The following is a 22,278-nucleotide window of genomic DNA, read 5'->3' as shown; positions in this document are numbered from 1 at the left end:
CATTCATCAGGACGGCGTAAGTGAGGGAGCATCTGCCTCAGTGCTGCTGAGCACTTCATTCAGACGGATATTAAGCTGAGAAGTAGTGGTGACTCAGCTAAGTATCGCCGAGGGCGTCATTTAACACGGCAGAGGTGCAGGATGAACCTCTTACCCGAAAGACAGAGTGAACCAGACGGCAGCCAGCTTGATCGTGTTGTCTCTCACCGGGTAGTCGAAGCATTTCATAAACGTCAGCCAGATCTAAAAGAAGACAGAGAAGATTTATTTTACTTCGTCTGAATCCTAACAACCGTTAGAATGAACCCAAGAGAGGACAATAAAGAGTCGTACTCCTCTGAGCTCTGCCTTGATCTTGAAGAGGACCTTCAGCACCGGGTTGGCCGACTGGCTCTGCAGCTCCACCAGCTCGTCCAGCTGTTTGGGGATCTTGATCCTGTTCACCTGCAGGGGGAGACACTGATCTGTCAGCTGCTGCCGGCGCTGCAGCAGCGTGCAGGACGTGGAGGCCGGCGTGTACTCACAGTGAAGACTCTCTCGGGCTCTCCGCGGGCGCGCATGTTGGTGTCGTGGATGTGTTTGAGCACCATCCAGGCCTCGTCGTGTTTCCCCATCTGACGGAGCAGCGAGGGAGATCACACACATCGTCAGGATCCATCGTCCAGCGTGCACTCGTGACTCTGGTTCGCTTTTATGTTTCTCAGCATTCTGATTTGATTAATACATATTCTGATAATCTGTCGATCGCTTTGATTCATTTTTTTAAAAGAAATAAGTTAAAATTCTCTTCTTAAATTTGAATATTCTCTGGTTTCTTGGCTCCTTGGTGTTGTACTTGAGTAAAAGTAAAGATATTAACCCTGATAAAATACTTTTTTTTCAGGCTCTGATGCAGAATCTAATCTGCAAAGTAACTCGTAACTAAAGTTTATCAAATACACTTTAATACTGAAGAAAACTTAAATCCCTGATGATCCTCAGGCAGGTTCTGGAGCCAGAAGAAGGCTGACTGGACATCCAGGATCAGGATTTATGGTTGAGATGTTTAAAGGAACAGTTCACCCCAAAATTTGAATTCAGTCATTATCCTCAGCAGCTACAGGGAAGAATGATCTCTGGGGGTTCTGGAGTCTCAGATTACAGCAGATTACAGGAGCCATTTGATGAACGATGTGACGTTGTTTTGCTGTGAAAAGCTCTAGAAATATTTTGTGGACTGCGAGACTTCACCTGACTTTATATCATCCTGGAGGGAGGAGAGGATGACGTAATGCTGTGAACTGCTCCTTTAAATCACACTGAATCCAACAGCATGTGCTCAGAAGTGTAAGATTTCTGGCAGGTGCTTTATGAATCTTCATCAGTAACTCACTGCAGCTCCAGCTGACTACATCTATTGACTCCCTCTTGTTGTGTTCATGCACCTTCACCTCTGGCTCACCTCCCTCTGCATTAACACAAACGACCTCTGTGACAGACGAACATTCATTTTTTTCTGCCACAACAACAACTCACATTGATATTCTGTGACAGTCATTATCACTAACGATGCGTCAGCCGTGTTCCGGCTCTTACCTCCAGGAAGAAGCGAGGGCTCTCGGGCATAAAAGTGAGAGCGACCACGGCGGAGACGCACGGCAGCGCACACACCACCACGAACACCCTCCAGCTGTGGAACTGGTAGGCTGAACCCATGCTGAAGCTCCAGCCTGACAGAAGAGGTGAAGAAGATAACACCACACAGCATGAAAACATGAGAAGACAGGACGCTTTTTTCTTCTTTCAGTCGAGGTTGGACAGTTTCTAGTCATTTTACAGTCGTGGACGAACATACGTGATGTTTCTCCAGCCGCACGGTGGTGAAATTAATTAACCTGCAGGTCAACCACGTCCCCAGTGTCACTGTAGTAAAAACTTAAATGACTTAAATATTAAAACAGCACATTTAGTTTCGAGTTGCTCGGCTCTCTCTCAGTTCTCGCTGAGGTGGTTCAGAGAGAATCACAGGCGGGTGTTCACACACTGCAGAGGATGAAGAATGTCTCTATTTGAAGAACACGAGCTCTCCTTCTCTCTCCTTCTCACACGCAGCTCGATATTTTAGAAAACTCTACATTTTCCTCTGACTTCGTTCGGTCCCTCCAGGATTTTTCCGGCCTCTACGGGACTTCTGTGGCTCTAAACGCCTGATTTCACTGCAGCTTGTCAAATACTCTGTTGAGTCCAATTAGAAAGAAGAAGAAGAAGATAGAAATAACTCAGTTAAAGGCAGATTTTAAATCCAGCCTGTGCAGAGCGCTTTAAAACCTGAGGGAGCTTTCTGCTCCTGAAGTCTGCTGAGGCTCACAGCAGCGCTCGCAAGCCTTTACATTTTCCTCTCTGAGGAATAAGAAGTCTTGTTTTATTAAAAACTTCATGATCTTTGTACAGAAGACTGTGGGAGAGTCGCAGCGCAGCGATCATCAACAGGTCGAGAGCAACAACGTGTGACGGAGCTCCTTAATCCACCCGGTCTGAACTTTACTCATCTACAGCCTGCATCTGAGAATCAGCAGAGGAAGAGTGTGTGTGTGTGTGTGTGTGTGTGTGTGTGTGTGTGTGTGTGTGTGTGTGTGTGTGTGTGTGTGCGTGTGCGTGTGCGTGTGTGTGTGTGTGGCCTGTGGGGCTGCTCCAGCCTGCACCAGTACAAACCTCATTAGGGGGATTATAGCTTTAATGGACTGCAGGGACGGCTGACTGATTCAGATACTGAGCCAGATTTATGTTCCTGCTGTACACACACACACACGCACACACGCACACACACACATGCACACACACACCCTGCTACATACATATACACACACTCACACAGACTCATATAAAAACACACACTGTAGTGATTTTCTTTCTTTTACTGTATTATGTTCTTCACATCTTAGAAAAGAAAATGACACACACACACACACTGCTACACACACACACACACACACACACACACACTGCTACACACACACACACACACACAGTCGCTGCAGAGAGCACTGCGGCGGAACCTATTACCGACACGCGGCTGCATCTCGGAGGGTAAAGTGTTAAAACGCTGCGGTCTGATCAGTCGACCTCCATCAGGAGGAAATTTCTATCGGAAATCCTGATTTGTGCACTAAAGTCGTGAGTCTGACGTGTTTCAATGCTCTTTATTGGGGCTGATCTAAAAATGTATCTGCACTTCTGAACATGCAGAGTAACTAGTTACTAAAGTTCTGAAATAAACAGAGTGGAGTGAAAGTATGAAGAAGCACAAAATGGAAATATTGAAGCAAAGTGCCTCCAAACTTTACTTAAGAAGAGTATTTGAGTATTATTATGTCATGTTATTAATTATTACTGTATTCGGTCCGTCGCTGGTTCTTCTCAGTGTGATTTCTTCTGTCTCCTGGATTAAAAATGATCACTATCGGCCCTGAAAACACAACATATTGTACACGTCTGTTTACGTAAACGCCATCGACGCCTACTGATGACGTACGAGGGCGCTGAAGCTTTGTGTCCTTCAACCAGCGAACCTCGTCATGTTGCTCTGAAGGCCGAGGAAGAACCAGAGGTGGAGAATTTATCAGAACTGAGCTGACAGAAGACGTCACAGGTTAGTTTTCTCTACGTGTTGTGCTTCATCAGCCTGAAACCCGCTCGTGTTCTGATGGTCCAACAAGAGCAAACTTCATTACATCCGATCAACACCGACCCGAAGACGGCAAACAGAGGAGCTCCTCTTCCTTTCACACCTCCTCCCTCCGTCCTTCTCTGTGTCTCCTCCCTCCAGCGCTCCGCTGTATCCCTTCACCTTTCGATTATCCCTCGACACATAAATCAAGCGCCCCTCCACCTCTCCTCCTTCTCCACCCTTTGTCCTCCTAATCTCTCTCTCTCTGCTCCTCCACACCAGACGGATTTCATTTCACACATTTTGTTCTCATCACACACACACACACACATATGAACACATAATGCAGATTGTGTGATACAGGAGTATCTCAGCACACTGACCGATTTAAAGGCCTCGTGTGCTCCCTCGGTGTGTAGGCTGACGTATGCTGAGCTGCAGCTTCTTCTCCACCTACACCACCACCTGCTCCGCGTTCCAGAGCACCCAGCAGAGTCGTTGTGTCTAAATAAAGCCCCACTGTAGGGAATTATCTGCGATTCTCCCTGCATGTTATCCTGCACGTCGTGATGTGTACGCAGCGCCGCAGCAGGAGGCTTCATCAACAGCAGAACCAGAACCACCGGGTCAACACTCTGCTGCCGTCTGTTTAAACAGTCACGTTTAAACAAGTGAGTCCTGACAGCAGGACGCTGAGTCACCGGAGCTGCTCTGTGTGCCGGCCAGGAGCCACGACGAAGAAGAAGAAGAAGAAGAAGAAGAAGAAGAAGAAGAAGAAGAAGAAGAAGAAGAAGAAGAAGAAGAAGAAGAAGAAGAAGTAAAAGTCACCAGGCTCCCTTTAAAAATGTCTCAGTTTAGAGGTGTTCAGGAGAAACTTTATAAACTCTGTGAAACTCTGTCTCCAACTAATTCTTCATTATCTGGACCTTCTTGTAACTTCAGCAGACGTTCCACATTAGGATCTTTATTTTCTTTGTGTTAAAACTTTGTTTCTGTTTGTCCTCGTGAATATTTGCATACAGAGCGCTGATGAAGCACCTCGAGACGAATGTTCATGCCAACACCTGTGATCAGATCACCTGGCCGCAGACTCAAACTGCTCCTCACAGCGTCATTCAGCTCAATGTCTATTTTTCTGTTACTGTTTTATCTGTTTTTCTGTTTCTTTAAAGACTTTTGTTAATAAAATCACTCTTTCTGACAAAACTCTGGGATTAAGCTTCTGAAAGCCTCGGCTCGTTTGCTGAGACGAGGAGAAATATCACAGTTTCTGAGAAGAAAGTGACTCAAAGTGTCTCTTGGTGCTGCCTGTCGGTGTGGCAATGTTCTGATCCGAACGCGAGGTCAGAGTCGTCACTCACCGTAGTGTGGGATGATGGCCCAGGCCATGGCCGAGGCGTAGATGCCTCCGATCATCCAGAACATGCACAGCCAGCTCAGATGCTCTCCTCTCTTCTCCCGGGCCAACACCTCCGCGAAGTACGAGAACACGATCGGCACCGCTCCACCGATCCTGCAGACACAGAACACCGTGGTTAGTTCTGCTCACCTCACTCACCAGCCTGCATTTTAAACACCTGAACGTGACGTTGTGTTAATGAGCAATGAGGTGTTGAAACAGCAGAGGACGGAAAAAAACTCGAGTGGTTAAAAACTGGAAGAGTGAAGGAAGAGAAGAACGAGCCGGACTGCAGCAGCAGCAGCAGCAGCAGCAGCGTCGGCTCTGTCAGGAGATGTTTCATGTTTCCATTGTTCGTTCTGTTTATCTGACGAGGCTCTGGAGCTCGTTATAAAACAACCAACACAGTTTGTATTTTCAGTTTGTGTGCAGCTTTAGAGTGAACGCAGCGTCTCGGTTTATTCAGTTATTTTCTACGAGGTGAGAGTCAAAGTTTGACAGTTTTATAAAACGTGCACATCAGAAGAAACTCTGAGCTTCTGCCTGTCTGTTCGCTGCCGAGCAGTCAGAGTTCAGAGATCAGCGACAGAGAACCAGAACGACGACTCGGATCGATGTTCTGTTCACACGTCATGAAAACACACGTCAGAAACCTGCATGGGAAGTTGTTTTGTTCGTAAATTGATTGGAGGATAAAGAAGTTTGGGTGGGACACACAGACAGCGAGGATGTTTTTTACCTTCCTGCTCATGTTGTGTTTCAGAAAGGACGAGACAGTTACAAACACTGAACAGCTCGTGTGTTTTTATTCTGATAGACATGAAATATAAACGTGTCGCTCGTTCTTCAGATTAATTGTCTTTAACTTGTTCCCACGTACTTGGTGTTGAGTCATGACTCTGTGACGGACCCTTTTCTCTTCTTCCAGACAGATTATCACAGCAAAGTTAATGAGGTAAATAAAGTCTTAATGACGAAAAAAGCAGAATCTACTTAAACACTTGACGCTGCATCATTTCTCTCCTAGATTAAGGTTGTAAAAAAAAACAGAGATAAAGACACAAAACAGCCCCTCTGGAGTCTGTTCAGGCGGATTTCCACAGAAACATGAAGTTTTCCCAACAGATGGTAAATCTCTTTTACCGCCACCATTAACATGCACCTGCATCCACATCGAGGAATAAAAGCTAAAGCGACTCATTAAAAATTTAGGCAGAGCCACTAAAGGAGAAGCAGCAGACACAGCAAGAGAGTTCTGGTGCTGATCCAACTGTAACTAAACACAAAGTGAGATGAAACTGAGCGTGCTGGCGACACACTGGACCGGATCACACAGAGTTAGTGTCTCGTATCTGCAGAGAGTTTCTGATTTTCTCTCTTTGTTGCTGCTCGGGACGCTTTACCAACCCAACATGTGTCTATTTGACGTCCTGGGAATGAGACTCAACAATCAACTGTCTTTGTGGTGCGTTCAGGAGCAGCTGGGACAAATCCTACTGATTCTACCTTTAACTCTTATAGTCTTTGAATTCTACCAATATGATGTGAATCTTGCTGCAGCATTTTGTTCCAGCAGTGAGCTGTGAGCGGTGAGTCGAGGCCTGGTTGATACTGGAATAAAGAGGGCTGCAATAATCCAGTCTCAGGATATTAAACAAGTTCTTATTCCTGGAAATGTACCTAAAATCATCCAGCATCAACCTCAGTGCAGCCCTTTGATCACGCTGGTTCTGTGTAATATCCTGCCGTGACGTTTGGAATCGAGGCGACCTTAATAAGTCACATGTGAGCAGAGACGTCAGAGACGTGAGGACGCGTCACTCATCTCTGACCACAGCAGCGCTAAAACAGACAGATGTTCATTTACTGCCCTCCGCTCATTTCTGCCAACGTTTTGGTTTTGCCCTGTTCCCTCTCTCCCCCTTGAGGACGGGCCGGCAGAATAACCTCCTGTCATGTGTCGAGGAGACAGCAGAGGAACAGAGAGATCCGACCGGATCCCTCAGAGGGGCTTCAGTCAGGACCGAGGGATGTAGAGCAGAGAGCTCGACTCACCCGAAGCCGGACACCATGCGGCAGAAGAGGAACATGCTGTAGCCTTGGACGAAGGAGGACAGGAAGGCGAAGAAGCCGTTGACGGACATGGATATCAGCAGACACTGTCTACGGCCCAGCTTGTCCGACAGGCCACCCCAGAAGAAGGCGCCGAACATCATCCCCAGATACACGATGCTGCCTGGAACATGCAGATAAAGACAAGTCAGGAAAATCAGATCATCTCAAAATTCATCTTCTCTTCTACATCAACACAAAATATGAAACAAACATCGTTTAATCAACGTATATGCACCAACACCAATATGCTCTAATTCAAAACATCAGCTGATACATCCTGAACATTTAGGTTTTTTTTTAATGTTTTTATTCTTTTATTTATTCTTATCCCCTGGTTCTTTAACTGATCTGGTGTTTTCCATGATATAACAGGATTGGTGCAGTTTGGTAACACCCTCAAAGTTCCCACAATGCATCAGTTATTATGATACTTTACACTACTGCTGCAGAGCAACAGAAGTTTCGTCCATAATCTTTTCCCAATGAGACTCATGGAAACAAAGTAGTTTGACAATATTTATAATCCAATAAAACTCTGAAATGTACCTTTCTGCGCTCTTTAAAGGTGCAGTACGTAAGAATTAGACTTGCAGCACATAGCGGCAGTGAATCAGCTAACTGCATTCTGTTTATGACTGCAGCTGCTGTTAGCTTGTTAGCTCAGTTAGCTGTGCCGCTAGCCGGAGTGTTTTCCTGTGCTGGAATTAAAGAGGTTTTCAGGCCTGGGGGCTAGCTGGTTAGCATGCTAACTTCAGTGGATATCTCTGCGACACAACACACAAACTTACTATATTACTATATCTATCACATTTAGTTGAATTTTAGTTCATTATTTAAAGTGTTTTAAATAAAAATTCACTCATATCGCAGCTTTTTGTTGCCGTTGCACTTTGACTTAAAGGAGCAGTCTGTAGATTTGTTGTAGCAATGTTAATAAGCAGAGAAGGCGCTTCACTGGCTGATTTTCTTTCTGCCTAAAGAAACTAAATAAAGAAACTTTGTTGATATGTGGCGGACCCTGCCACCTTTCCAGCTTCAAACTGTGTTCTGGGACCTTATTTCCTTTTGAGAACAGCTTGTTTATTCACTGATGGAGCAAATACATATTTGTGAGTTTGTATTATTACTTCATTAATATTGCAAATATCAAAATCAAATCAAACACACACACACACACACACACACACACACACACACATCAGCGCTGCCTCAGCACAGTTACAAAGTGCTCGGACTGAAATTGCCTCTGTTACTTTTTGTGTGACCTCTCGGCGATCGACAGAGCGCCGAGAGGTCACACAAAAAGTGAAAGTGTATAAAACACAGAGTCGGAGTCGATTAAGTCGTCGCTGTGGATCAACTGGACCGGGCTGAAAGCGTAGCGTGACGTTTCTTGACACTAATGACGGTGGTCAGCGTGTCAGGATGGAACCACATCACGTTTAAAGCTTCAGTGTGAGAAGATTCAGCTGCTGAGACGTCTGTCTGTGTTTCATTAACCTGTTCACGAGTGTCTAATGTCTCTTTATTAAACAAACGTCTCTGTGGTAAACTGAAGCTCTGACTCCGGTTCACTTCCATCTGATCGGTCTCAGAGTGGCCGTCGGGGCAGCAGAGCAGTCGTTGACCTCGCAGCTCTTCTCTTAAAGTCCACATTCGTCTCTCGCTGCTGCAGGAAATCGGGGTCGTTTCTCTTCCTGTCCCCGGCAACATGCAGCATAAAGGAAGAGCTGGTGGAGGAGGGTGGAGGGGCTTGTCAGGCCAGTAAATAATCCACTTTACTCTCTACGTGCTAATAAAAATGCTAATGCCGGTGGAGGGGGAGATTGGATTGTTTGACGAGGCGGCGGCTGAGTGGACGCAGACAGAAGAGAGGAAGCCTTTTCTTTTCTTTCCTCCCTGGCTGTGTTTGAGGTGATGGGACAGATACGCTGAAGGTAGAAGGTTCTTATCAAGCTGCGCAGACATGATGCTGAGAGCAGGTGATTCATTACAGGTGACAGCCGCTGCAGAGAGGCTCTCCTACAGGCAGCAGGCTGCACCGCCGCCGCCGGCTCGCAAAATATCTCAGAGAACATCAACATCCTGCACAATCTCTGGATCGGTGTCGCTGCACACAAACAGGGCTTCTGAACGCATGTAGTCAAGGCGATGCTATCCGCTAACAGCAGCTCATTTGTTTTATGGCTGCCCTTACACTGGGGTTTGTATCTGTAATGAAGGGGGAGGGGGGTGGAGGTGATGGAGGTGATGGGGCACCGGAGACGCAGCATGAATCTTTTCCTGAGATTGGATTTTCAGGGTTCAAACTCGGGTCAGGGCCCTAAAAAAACCTCGGCTGGCCTGAGGCCTGCAGGGCTTCTATGTAAATTACAGAAGGGCAGTTAACAGCAGAAGAGCTCGGAGGCAATAACTCGTTAACCACCGTCTGCCTGCACGTTTGGGCTGCGACACAACAGGCGGACGATCGGCCTCAGCAGAGGTAACTGCTGAGATATCTCACCGGCTCAGAGACTTCGGCCTGCTGGTGGCGCTACAGGAAGAGTCACCGTCAGGAGGAAACATGTTCTGTGGACCGCTGCGGGCCTTTTTTAAAGTCTATTCACTCCCACATACTTCCTCTAATTGGTCACTTTGGTGGGTATCCAATGGGAAGCATCCTGTCACTGTTACATCATATCTCAGAATGTGTGACTGTGCAGACGCCTCACTAGAAACTTCAGTTGTTAAATAAATACAGCGTAGTAAAAAAAAAGCTTGTTTACCTCCAGAGTGTCGTCGAGTGGAAGTTCACAGCTGCAGAAAATGGAAATGTACTTAATTACAGTAATTAAGTAACGTACTTAGTTACATTCCATCCCTGAGTACTGGTTTGTTACTTGTATTTAAAGGGATATTCCGGCGTAAGTTTAATCCATGGTCTAACTCACCGTGACATCGAGTACGACCCCTGAGAGATCAAGTTTTCTGACCGCTAGCTTACGTAGTTTTAGCAACCTCAGAAATGACCGCACGATAACAATACACTGCAGTATCGCCTCTAACAAGAAACCGCCGTCAAAAAGACACAAATGATGCTCAGAGCAGCTCCAAACTTCAGCAACAGTACAAATAGAGTCTCAGCACATAGTTCCAGGCATCAAACATCTGCTAGCTTAACACAACTTAACACAGCTCACCACTCTCCTGCAGCAGCTCCCTGTTGTGGGGAAGCCCTGACGAGTCGATTACCGAGTGCAGTAGAGTTTTGCTGCTCAAGGATGAAAATGTGTGATTATTACTCCATGGAAGTGCAATCAAAGTTCATTTGTGTCTTACCAACCAGTTTATAACAGTTATTATTGAGAGCTGACAGGGAAAAGAATGGAACTGATCATTTCTAACTGCACTCGGTAATCGACTCGTCAGGCTTCCCCACTACAGGAAGCTGCTGCAGGAGAGTGGTGAGCTGTGTTCACTTTACAATAGAAATCCGGCTAAGCTAGCTGCTGTTCGATGCCTGGAACTATGTGCTGAGACTCTATTTGTACTGTTGCTGAAGTTTGGTGCTGTTCTGAACATTATTTGTGGATTTTTGATGGCGATGTCTTGTTGGAGGCGATACTGCAGTGTGTTGTTATCATGTGGTCATTTCTGAGGTTGTTAAAACTACGTAAGCCAGCGGTTGGAAAACTTGATCTCTCGAGGGGGGAATGTCCCTTTCATACAGTTTTGCTCAGCAGCCTCTGAACTTTTTGAAACAGTTCTGATGGACGGACTGCGGCTCCTGGAGTGAGTCCAGAGTTGGAGTAAGTACGGGTAAATGAACTTCGTTACATTCACTGAAATCTCCGAGCAGACGAACCCACAGCCGTCTCTGTGGTCAGAACCAGGAGAGGCGAGTATGGAGACGAGTTCTGTTCTGACCCAGTTTAGTTTCAGCAGATCTGAGTGAAGTTGCTCTGAGTCCACCTGAGCTGTGGTGCTGATCTCCCAGCAGGCCGTCTGCTCTGTAACGGTACACCGTGCAGCTCCTCTCGCCGTCCTCCGGGATTATTCAGCTAACTCTGAGTCGTCTGTGCGTAGACGGATTTCTGCTTCTGTGGTAATTAGCTCTTCTGTGCAGGTGTAATTCTCTCCTGACACCCGTCTGCTCGCCGCTTCTTCTCTCTGTGCGCCGCCGTGCAGTCGGCGTCCAGGCACGGATGAGAGGAGGCAGCCGGGCGGCGCTCGGCAGGAACGTTCGGGACATTATGTGACGAGGATTCAGGATTTCAACAGATGAGGAGATTTCCCAGAGGGCCGAGCGTGACTGACAGGAGGAGCGAGGCGAGCGCAACTCCTCCAGCTTTAATTACACCAAGTAATCATCATGCTGAGTCGAGTCACAGTACTTATACTTCATCTAGTGTTGAGTACACAAACCTCCAGGTGAGATCCAACCAGAGAAGAAGAACCATCGACTCTTCACTCCGATCATCTGATCAGATCACTGAGCCTCTTTTTCTTTCATTTCCACTCAGATGTTTGCAGCTGAGAGAAAAATGACGCACGGTTTGTTTTAATCAAATCAAACCAACAGATGATGAAGCGAGTGATATTTTTTATCTCCTGTGAAGTGAAACTGATTTTTCTCCTGTTGCTCATCTTCACACAAAACACATCCAAGTTGTATTTGACTTTATTTACGTTACTTTCACACATAATTCAAAGAGGCTTTGACCAGAAATGATCTTTACTTTTCCTTCAGGCTGCGAGGCTCAAAGAACCGGCTCGGTCCAGACTGAAACATCTCAACAACCTTCAGACGGACAGACTTTGTTGATCCTCCGACTTTTGTCATTTACAAGGCGTCCAGACCAAGAACTTTAACTATAATCATAATCATAAAGATGAGGCCGTGAGCATCACTGCAGAGTCTTAGTGCTGTTCTGATGAAACTGAGATTGAATGTCTTTCCATGTGACTGTCGAGTTAATTCGATGCTAACAGCTGAAATTAGAAATAAACGCAAATGATGTTTGTAACAACTAGGCTCGTTGGTGGTGTACACTGTGAAACAGAAGAAGAAGAGGGAGAAGAAGAAGAAGAAGAAGAAGAAGAAATAAAACCGGATGCTTCTTCTTCTTTTTCCCGACAGAGATCTGTTACTCTCCCCTCCTCTCTCCTGTCTCGTCTCTGATCAATACTCCTGCAGGAATCACTCAACGACTCAATCAGGTTTCTGCGTCCACTCTGAGCCGCGTCGCTGGGTGATCAGATCCAGCGCTGCTGCTTTGTTGTGAGGTGGAAAAAGAGACGATGACAGGTAATGACGAGTGTTTGTTGTCCCTGGACTTGTTATTTAATTAGCGAACCTGCAGCAGAGCTTATTGATCGCGCTGATGAACTCGTTCACGTGAAGACGAGCTGCTGAGGACACATCTCACCTCCTCAGAGATGCTAACTGTGCTGCAGGAAAACACCCGCAGGCAAATGTAAGATATACGTGGTGGAGGAGAGAGGAGAGCAGCGGGGGGGAGGGCGCTGATAGGAAGGCAGCACTCCCCCCTTCTCTCTCTTTCTCTGGGGAGGTACGTGAGCCAGTCTACCATGGCTAAACTGCAGTGAAGCACAATGCTGCAGAGATTAACTCCAGCCCATATCTTCAGATCGCCTGCATGGCTACGAGACACAGCGAGGGTGTAAGAGAGGGATTACAGCAGGAGGGTAACGGAGAGGACAGACGAGAGCCGGGAGACGAAAACCTGGAGGATCTCGTGTCCGGATAAGATCTCACCTTTTGTATTATATGAAAGGGGGGAAAGAGGGAACAGTATGCGGAGGGATGAGCTCACATCACTCACAGTATGTCTCAGCGAATATGCTGCTTAAAAAACAATCAGTTCATCAACGTTAATTAAAGGAACAAGTCACACAAATGTCAAAATCCAGCCCTCATCTCCTCCCTGGAAACAGCATCGCAGCATTCTGCTGAACTGATGTAACCAGAGACTAAATAAAAACATCGAATGGCTCCATACAGCTAGTCCAACGTAACCCGAGTCTCCAGAAAACCCCTGAGATCCCAAACTGATTTGAAAAGACATTATTTAGACCCTTTTTAAGGTTGTTTTCAGTTTGAAATCAAGTCTCTAGCTGCCTCAAACAACTCTTTACTTTACTGTCAAGCTCCACAACTGTTCTGTGGACGACGACACTTCAGCTGACTTTATATCATCAGAAAGAAAAACACAGAATCTAATGAAAATGTTCTGATGCTGAAGACGCTCAGAACAACAGTCCTCACAGGAAGTCATCAACATCCTGTTAGCGTCCCTCTACTCGCCTGCAGCCTGAGCGAAGTGCGATGTGTGCTACTTAAAATCTCACCCCGCAAAAAAAAAAACTGCAAAGACGGATATATTTAGAAGTCTGAATTGGTGCATACCGGGTCGACAGAACACTTCCCGGCCCGGAGCGCTGACCTGCTGAGACTGCTTCAAGGGGAACACGGCTGGAAAAGCCCCTTTTCACCAGATCAATATCTATTTCTGTGTCAGCGGTTGATGTAATAAACTGAACATGATCCTCATCTGCACTGTCTGTCACCTCTTTATGTTGTTATTTCACACACCTACATCTGCGTTCCTAAACTGTGAGACTGAACGCTCTGAAGTATTAGAAAACACGACCTCTGCATCATCTCCTCACTTTGTTTCCGGTCCAGTCAGATTCTCGGTGACGAGGCTCTCGCCAACCATCGCAGAGAAACTGTGGTGAAAACAGCAATCAGCCCTATTGTGTGAGCTTTATTCTTTCACAAGTGAGCAGACACACACATCCTTTATTTATGTGGTGTGTGTGTGAGCGAGCCAGTGAGAAAAAAAATGACTCATTCTTTCTTTTCTCTGCCGCCCGTCTCCCGCTGAGCGATGAGTCAGAATCAGGTGAAATCTGGGCGAATAATAAACCGTCCTGCTCCCCAAAAACAAACACGGCGAGCGTCCTCCTGTTTATGGAAGCACACAGTCATGGAAAAGGTGTTTTTCTTCTTCTTGTATTCTCTGTACAGGAAGTCACTGATGCTTTAATTCAACACTAATCACAGGCAATACAGTGAGGAAAAAAAAAGGTCAGCGCCGTGCAGCTATTTCTGATATCAGCGAGAGAAATAATGAAGCCGAATCACACGGCTGGATCACTGGCACACAAACACACAACTTCTCCAGAGAGAGAGATCCACCGAGCTCAACACACCTCCTACTCATGGATCCAAATACCTGGTGCCATGACAACACGGAGAGATTACAGCGTCACCCACCGCGACTCTGCATGTCACAAACAACACATTAGCCGAGTCGCTAGCAGGGAAGCTACTGACATCAACACACACACACCTCGACCAATCTGTCACGTTTCACTTTCACTGATCTGAACTCATTTTCACCAATCAGGGTCTCGACTGTGTGACATACTGTGACTACATCCACCACAACAGGGCGACCTGTTGTAAATTTGAGGCTTTCAGGAGTTTTCTTAAAGCCTCAAAACTTGATTTTTTGGGGGGTGTTTTTTTGCACCTGCAGCCACTTCGACCACTGCAGACCATCAGACTTCTACAGGTGTTGAGTTGCTGTTCAGGTGATATCAGCACCAACAGGTGAGATGCAGCAGTGTTAACAATGTTTCTGTGCAACAATACAAACAACTCAGAAATGTGTGATGCTTAAAAACTTGGTCCTTACCGAGCCATCCGGCACCAGAGTTGGGGACACACATGTCCGTCTCAGCGCTGGGCAGGACGAAACCCACCACGAACACCTCCACGCCGTCCGACATGAGCGCCAGCCCGAGCACGAAGAACAGCTGCCACTGGAACCTCCCGTGGCCGCACTCCTGCATGATCAGCTCGTACTGCTGGGCGAGCTCCTCCTCGTCCGCCTGCCTCTCGTTCTCCAGCTCCTTCTGGCTCTTCAGGCTGTCAGAGACCGGCTGGCCCAGAGCCACCTGACCGTCCCGCTGCTTGCCGTCGTTGTAGGCCGGCACGCCTTGGTACTCCCCCTCGTAGATCTCATCTTCGTCGTCGTGGCCCTCGGTGGCGTCGCTGGAGGCCCCGTCCTCGTCGTTGGCTGCGTTGTCGGCGTAGCGACCGTCCTGCTGAGCGTAGCTGCTGTAGTTGTCCTCGTCTTCGTCCTCGTTCTGGAAGCGGTTGTAGCTGCGATGAGTCGAGTATTCGTCCGAGGCTCGATCAACGGCTTTGCTCAGATTTTTGGAAGCGTGCCTCTTGGCTTCTTTAGCGATGTCCTTGGCACCTTTAACCAAGGAAGTCCTGTTGTTATGTGCTTCATCCATCTTGGCACGAGGAAATCCGGTGCTGAAAGTCTTTTAATTCAACTCTGCTGAGCTTTAATTCCACCAGGTGCTACAAATCTGAGCTACCTTTTCTTTAGGTCTTCTATCTCCAGACAGGGTGAGACTAAAGGCAGTTAGTTAGTGCTGAAAGCCGGTCAGCTGCCAGGAAACTAATGATTAAGTAATGATGTCTAATTCCATTGGATGGGAGCAGCCAGGCAGCGCTGAAATGGAGGCAGTTGATCTGAAATTGGAAGGATCGTCCGTTTGTCAGAGGTCAGCAGGGACCATCAGCCTGTGAGGACAGAGAGAGAGAAGCTGGTTCAGTTGGATTCAAAGCTTCCTGTCACAAACGTTTGACTGCAGCTTCTCTCGGCACATTGAAAATAACTTCAAAAGAACATTTTGACACTTAGACACTGACACAAACTGTAATCTGCTAATGAGGTGGAAACTCTGAACCAGGAAGGGAAAACGAGAAAATGATTCAGTGAGAACAAACTAAGGAAACTCGAGATGAAATAATCTCATGATCTCAGTCTTTGATAGTTGAATTATAATATGAAAAAAGGAGAAATAACTGCATAATATCTACTACAAATATATGTTTTATTATTTTTCAAAACGTCTCCATCAGGTCTTTACACAGACGCGTCTCCTATACAAACAACTGTAAGTATGTTGACTGTTTGTGCTGCATGAAGGAACCACAATGTCGTTAAGATGTGAAAAGTGGATCCAGTACGACGTTGAAGCCATCAAGCTCTCTGCTCCCGCAGTCTGAACTACATGTGCCTCAAGGAAAAAAACAGCTACTTTAACGAGTCAATGATCCAATTAGATTCAAAATAAGTCCAAACAAATGTGATTGATTTTGAAAAAGCTCATGTTCTGTAATGTAATCGGTCTGTTAGCTGTCATTCAAGCTGGCAAACAGTCCAGGAGTTTCTGGAGGATTTCCAGGACTGTGGCACAAACACTGAGATGTGGAGTCGTCCAGTCATTTGTCCCTCGTTATCGATCTGCTGGTGACGATGACAGCAGCAGGTTTTCATGGAACCAGACATCAGCTGGTTGTCTTCATCTCTGTTCTCATTACCAGGACCAGAGTCTGGACCTGCACATCTGCAGTGACGCTTCAGGTCCTCTAACATCTCTGAACAGAAACAAACAGCAGCATGAATAAAGTCTGAGTAACCGCCTCCACCTTCAGCGCACCGTTCAGACTTCATGGTCTCTGACTGCATCAGTTCATCTCCGCCGGCTCTCTCAGCCACACAGGACGTTACTGCTGCAGGACACAGCATCGAGATGTCGACCTACCAATATTTCTTTAAACTGCATGCTTTTGCAGTAATTTCACAATATTTTCTTGAACGTGACACGACAGACTGTTTTAAAGATTCAGTGTGATGTCAGACATCTTGTCATCTTTTGTATTATTCTTTCAGACGTGCTGAGATATTTGGCTGTTTGCCACCATGTTTCCTGTCGCAGCTCACTGAATTCTCGGGTCATGTTTGGAGGCTGGGAGTACATGTCAGCATGTATGACGGACTCCCCTCGAGGCGCTCTCTGCTCCAACACTCGCCTGGCCTCTCAGACGACCTGTCAACACATCAGGTCCGAGCCGTCACGTCCGTCACGCCGCAGCCGGGCCGGCAGCCAGCAGGACCGAGCCGGCAGCTCCGGACCCTCCCTGCACACTCAGGAGCCCTTCAGCAGCACTTTTACTGACGGGACCAAACACAAATGTACTGAATCATGTGAAGAAGCAACTGGCTCCGCTGGTGGCAGCGCTCTCCTGCTGTTGATTGGTTGTAGCCAGTGACAGACAGACGAATCATCCAATAACAAACCATCTTTATCATCTAATTCTCGACGATCGCAGTATCAACCCGAGGCATTAAATATTGATGCCGTCGGTATTTGGCGACCCGCGAACGAGACTCAACAATCAGCTCTTGTTCCTGAATCGCTTTTTTGCATCTTTAAGTTCCAAATATTGAATTTGTGAAAATGTGGCTTCATCATGTCTTAATTGCAGGGAAGATGTAACTAATGACTCAAATTACTGTAATAAGTCATTTCTTTGAGTGCTCATACTTTTATGAGTCTGTAATATTACTCGTAATTATACATTACACCGTGTAAACTACTTTACATTATTTATAAGGAGCAGGAGTGAATTTCAGAACTTTTACTTCTAGTGGAGTAATATTTCACTCATTTTTATGGACCTTAAAGGAACTTGTTTTGGGGATCGGAGCCCAAAAAAGAGAGAAAGTGGCGGCACATGTGCAGCCAGGTGAGGGCTGCACATGTACCGCCTTGTCTCTCTAAAACGGAGGTGTAATATTCCTTCTTTTCCAAAAAGCCGCCACTGGGGTAGGAGTAACATGTGATGTGATGTGAAGCAGGAAGTTGGGCATGAACAGGAAGCAGGTCGAATTTGTCTTCAAAATAAGAGCTTTACATTCCAGCCCATTGGAGTTTAGAACTGGGTTCTTAGCGGGAGGCTTTTAATTTTAAAGTAGTGACTGTTAGTAACTTGCTGCTACAACAACAAGCGGACAGTGAAGACAGCTACAGAGGCCGAGGAGACACTGCAGCTCCTGGATCTCCTGGTTCATCTTGACGTCTGCGGATGAAGTGATGGACTGACTGCTGTGATCAGCTGTTTCCTGGTTTTAAAGCTCCCGGCTGTGGGGCCATCTCACGCAACTGCCGGCACATCGACAGCTCGGATTTAGATAGCAGGCGAGGTGAAACAAGCGGACCAAAACAGACCCCCAACATACCGACTTCTGTCTAAATCTGCAGGCGTAGCCACAGAAAGGACAGCCACATTGGCGGCTTGCTGCCCAGAATAAAAACAGCTACAGTCGCTCTGCATTATGTGTCTACTGTTAAATCCATGATGTAAACTCAAAAGCAGCTGCTGACCTCCAGACGATCAGCAGTCAGAAGCATCCGCTCGTCAGAAACACCGACACAAACAGAAGATGTTTCTGTGAAATGATTCATAGAGACGATCGACGTTCAGCACAGATGTTTCTGTTTCACAAAGCTGCCGTGTAGTTCAGCATCTATTAGCTAATTCTCTAACAGTCCATCTCCTGAAGAGTGACGTGCTACTCTGTTTGTATCTGCAGTCCCTGGAGTGGAGAGACTGGGTTAAGTGCCTGAGCACAGCGTGGCAGGTTGATGTATGGTGTTCCTGCTCACCTTTGCTCTGCAGGATTAGATAAAACATCAGTTTTGGATCCGTCATTTGAGCGTAAGCGGCGACGTAAAAAAAAAAAAAGCAGCCCGACAGATTTTGGTGCAATGCAGCAATGAAATGAAGTGGAAACGTCTTCTAACTAAGTTTGTGCTCGGCCAGATGACGAGACGCCGACTCCCTCTGGCCACGGATGCATCTGAGCACCAGGCCAACGAGGACGATCGCATCCGTCCTGGAGCTTCAGGCTGATAAACACAAAAGACGTGTCGTCATCAGGACTCACACTGCAGCAGCTCCCACAATGCATCTGCTCAGTTTAGACGAAGCAAAGAGAGAAAATGTGAGAAAATAAACAAGTTCTTCAGTCAGAACATCTTTAAAAGTCAGTGGTCAATATGTGACACTGCTGACTGGAAACTGAACAGTCGTCAAAATGACTTAACATGCTTCACCGCTTTCTTTACAAAGCCGTAGATGCAAAGATGAGAAGTTATCTAAAAATCTTTATATTCAGCTGCTCTGGAGAAGTAATGATCCAGATGTTCTGGAGGAATAAACACCTGAAGTCTCATCAGATTCTGTTCTGATCCGGAGACGTTCACCGACAGCAGGAGAGCTCAGAGATTATTTTTGAACTTGTGGGATTAAAAAGGTGATTTCTCTTCACTCCTGTTGATCAGCCTGACTGCAGCAGCGATCCGGAGCGGACCTCCAGGTTCTGTTCTGCTGACTGGAGCTGGAGGGGAACTGGGAGAGGACACAGAGAACCAGAACCAGAGTCTCTGCTGAGTTGACCCCAGATCCCTCCTCTGTGCTCTCAAATTGCAGGAGCTGAACTCGACATTAAACCGTCGCTGCTGATAAAATCTGCCTGAAGTTCACAGACGAGTAATGTTTTAAAGTTTCATTCACGTTACGTTTAGTCTCGCTCGCTGACTCTCTCCTGGAATTTACAGTGACAGGGGACCAAATTTGTGATAATAGCAAAAGTCTGGTTGTTTTAATGCAGAATTCCTTCATATTGGATCTGTAAAAATGTTGGTAAAAGCTTCAGACGTCCTCTCTGTGCTGCTGAACACAGATCCACAGAGAACCTCACCACCGTCAAACTTCCCCCGAACTCATTTCCAGTGACGAAGCTCCTCCAACTCACGGCTGACGTGTGAGACTAAAGGTCGAACTCTGTAATAAACTTCACGATATGCTCCGAGAGTTCCTGCACCAAATGTGCCGGAGAAGAAAACAGCCAATCAAGCCACCGCACTGCAACACCGAGGGAACGTTCTCTTATAATCGAGGCAAAAATGAATAATGAAGCGTAACAGGCCGGCAGGAGCAGATTCACCTCCTCCTCCTCTTGTCCCTCCTCGTCGTCTCCTCGCTCTCCTCAAACAATTTCAAAGTTGTGACGTCGATGCAGAACATGACAGAAATCCCTCTCATGTTGACATTTCATTACTCCTGACAGGCTCTCTGTTCTCCTCCTCAAGCAAACGGTCATTAATGTTGACATTTACAAACCTTTCCGCTCCTTTTGAGCTGCAGAGAAAATTCTTTAAGGTCCGGTCCAAATGTCCAGCCGCCTCCTGAGACGACCTTTATGATAATTTCACACACATATATACATGCAGCTGATGTGTGATACGTATGGAGAAATAGGAGGGAGCCGCATTTCGACCCACAACCTCCTCCCACAAACAGGAAGCCGATATCGCTTATGGCCGCTTTTATTTCCCCTCTGATGGCGACTCCCCCACTCGCCCTCGCCGTGCTGCTGTGATTGGGTGTTATTATAACGGCACCCTCATGATGTGATTTTAGCAATCAGCAAAAAAACAGAAAAAAAATTCCTGCGAGCTCTGAATCAGCAGTCCACGGAGGGAGAAGAAATGATTTCCTCGCAGTCGTGCTGTCATGGCCCGCTGACGCCATCCAGCTACGTCCATTAATCACTCCAACACACACACACACTCATACAGTAGATGCACACACACACACACACACACACACACTCTGCAGGTGCTGCTCTGGGACCCTGGAAGATGAACTGTGGAGGGTGAAATGGAGTAAATGTTTTCTGCAGGACGTTGCTGCAATCCAAAAAGACTTCCTGTTTTCTTCACTGCGGTAGCGGCGATCTCCACAGATTAAGATCCCGGTCTGCATGCGACACACTGATCGACGATGTGTAAATGCACATGGTGTGTGTGTGTGTGTGTGTGTGTGTGCAGAGAGCTTCGAGGCTTTCTGCGGCGCCCACAGATGGCTGCAGTGAGCGTTCGTTAATGCACAATCGTGTGAGTAAAACTACACGCCGAGCTCAGCAGATGCCACACGAGTGAGGACTTGGACAGGAATAGAAACAGGAAGCACAAAGATGATTGTGACGAGAGTTTTAAGACAAACTGATCAGTTCAATCAGCTGGAAGACTGAGGATGCTGCTTCTTGAGTTTGAGATTCTGATTAATGCTGGAAATATCTGAACTTCTTTATGCTGCAGGAAGACGAGCTTGTGGGGAATAATAAAGGTAACAACAGCTGCAGCAGATCATCTTCACCTCGATATAACGACTCGTCAGAACATCGAGAGCTCTACAGAGTTCTTACTTCACCAGCATTTGTCTTGCAAATACGGACTGTACTGTAATCCAGCAAATGCCCTTTTCCAAAAACAATGAAACTTGACGACATGTTGAGAACGACACAAAGCTTCCTCGTTCACTTCTCAGGTTAAATCATCAGAAATTATGAATAAAATGTGAATGATTAAGTAAATAAAAGCTGCATCACGTTAAAATAACGTCGATGCATCAACTGAAGCTAGCATGCTAACCACCTAGCCTCCAACACCACTTAATATCTGAGGAGGACAGGATCACTTGATACTGCGACAGGCGAGTTAACTCTTCGTTACCTCGACTAAAGTTACACATTTCTCTGGTCATTTGGGGTAATTTAAGAACATAACTCAACAATAATCTTCAGTCAGTTTTAGACATTTGAGTTGGACCTTTTGTTGCTCAGCGAAGCTTTAACGAACATCAGCTGATCCGGCCGATGAGAGCAGAGGATTTCACACCAGCTCAGTAAAGAAAGTGACAGATGGATCCATACATAACCTGATATGACTGCAGTCATCTGTCAGATCAAGAGCAAGTAAAGCAAAGTTAAGACGTCACAGATCTCAGACTCCAAAAAAAAGAACCAGGCACTTTCAAACACGAAGCGTCGAGACGAGCTTCAGATTAACGTGATGAACACACACGACTTCATACGGCAGCAACACACAGTGACGTGTATTCACTGCTGCAGAGGGAACCGTCACACACACACACACACACACACACACACACACACACTCACACACACTCTGCTGCCTGATTGCTCGTATATAATGAAGGCTGTGGGGGTTTACCGACTGCTGGAGTTTGGCCAGCTGCTGTGGGGTGTGTGTGTGTGTGTGTGTGTGTGTGTGTGTGTGTGTGTGTGTGTGTGTGTGTGTGTGCCTGTCTGCCTTGTGTTTTTTGTTTTGTGTGTTTGACTTCTTCTTTTTATCTTCTCATCTTCTTGTATCAGAG

The 22,278-nt window shown here is 46.5% G+C and overlaps 1 protein-coding gene across 4 annotated transcripts in view; it reads right to left on the bottom strand.

Moving 5' to 3' along the window:
- Positions 1-22,278, bottom strand: part of LOC119029844 (synaptic vesicle glycoprotein 2C-like) — a 53,503-nt gene that overhangs the window by 13,211 nt on the left and 18,014 nt on the right. For 3 of the 4 annotated variants that reach the window (XM_037117000.1, XM_037117002.1, XM_037117003.1), the window contains 7 exons: positions 14,867-15,768; positions 7,101-7,281; positions 5,008-5,159; positions 1,576-1,709; positions 525-614; positions 334-444; positions 155-243 (listed from right to left, as the gene is read on the bottom strand). In XM_037117000.1, the coding sequence (XP_036972895.1) occupies positions 155-243; positions 334-444; positions 525-614; positions 1,576-1,709; positions 5,008-5,159; positions 7,101-7,281; positions 14,867-15,473 (1,364 nt within the window). In that variant the 5' untranslated portion in view covers positions 15,474-15,768. Of the gene's footprint in view, positions 1-154; positions 244-333; positions 445-524; positions 615-1,575; positions 1,710-5,007; positions 5,160-7,100; positions 7,282-14,866; positions 15,769-22,278 lie in introns of those variants that run through there. The other variant, XM_037117001.1, reaches the window with a different exon arrangement.

The sequence above is a fragment of the Acanthopagrus latus genome, chromosome 12, assembly GCF_904848185.1.
Source record: "Acanthopagrus latus isolate v.2019 chromosome 12, fAcaLat1.1, whole genome shotgun sequence".
NCBI lineage: Eukaryota > Metazoa > Chordata > Actinopteri > Spariformes > Sparidae > Acanthopagrus > Acanthopagrus latus.
The sequence above is the reverse complement of the archived record's forward strand: the minus strand, read 5'-3'. Positions and strand labels throughout refer to the sequence as shown.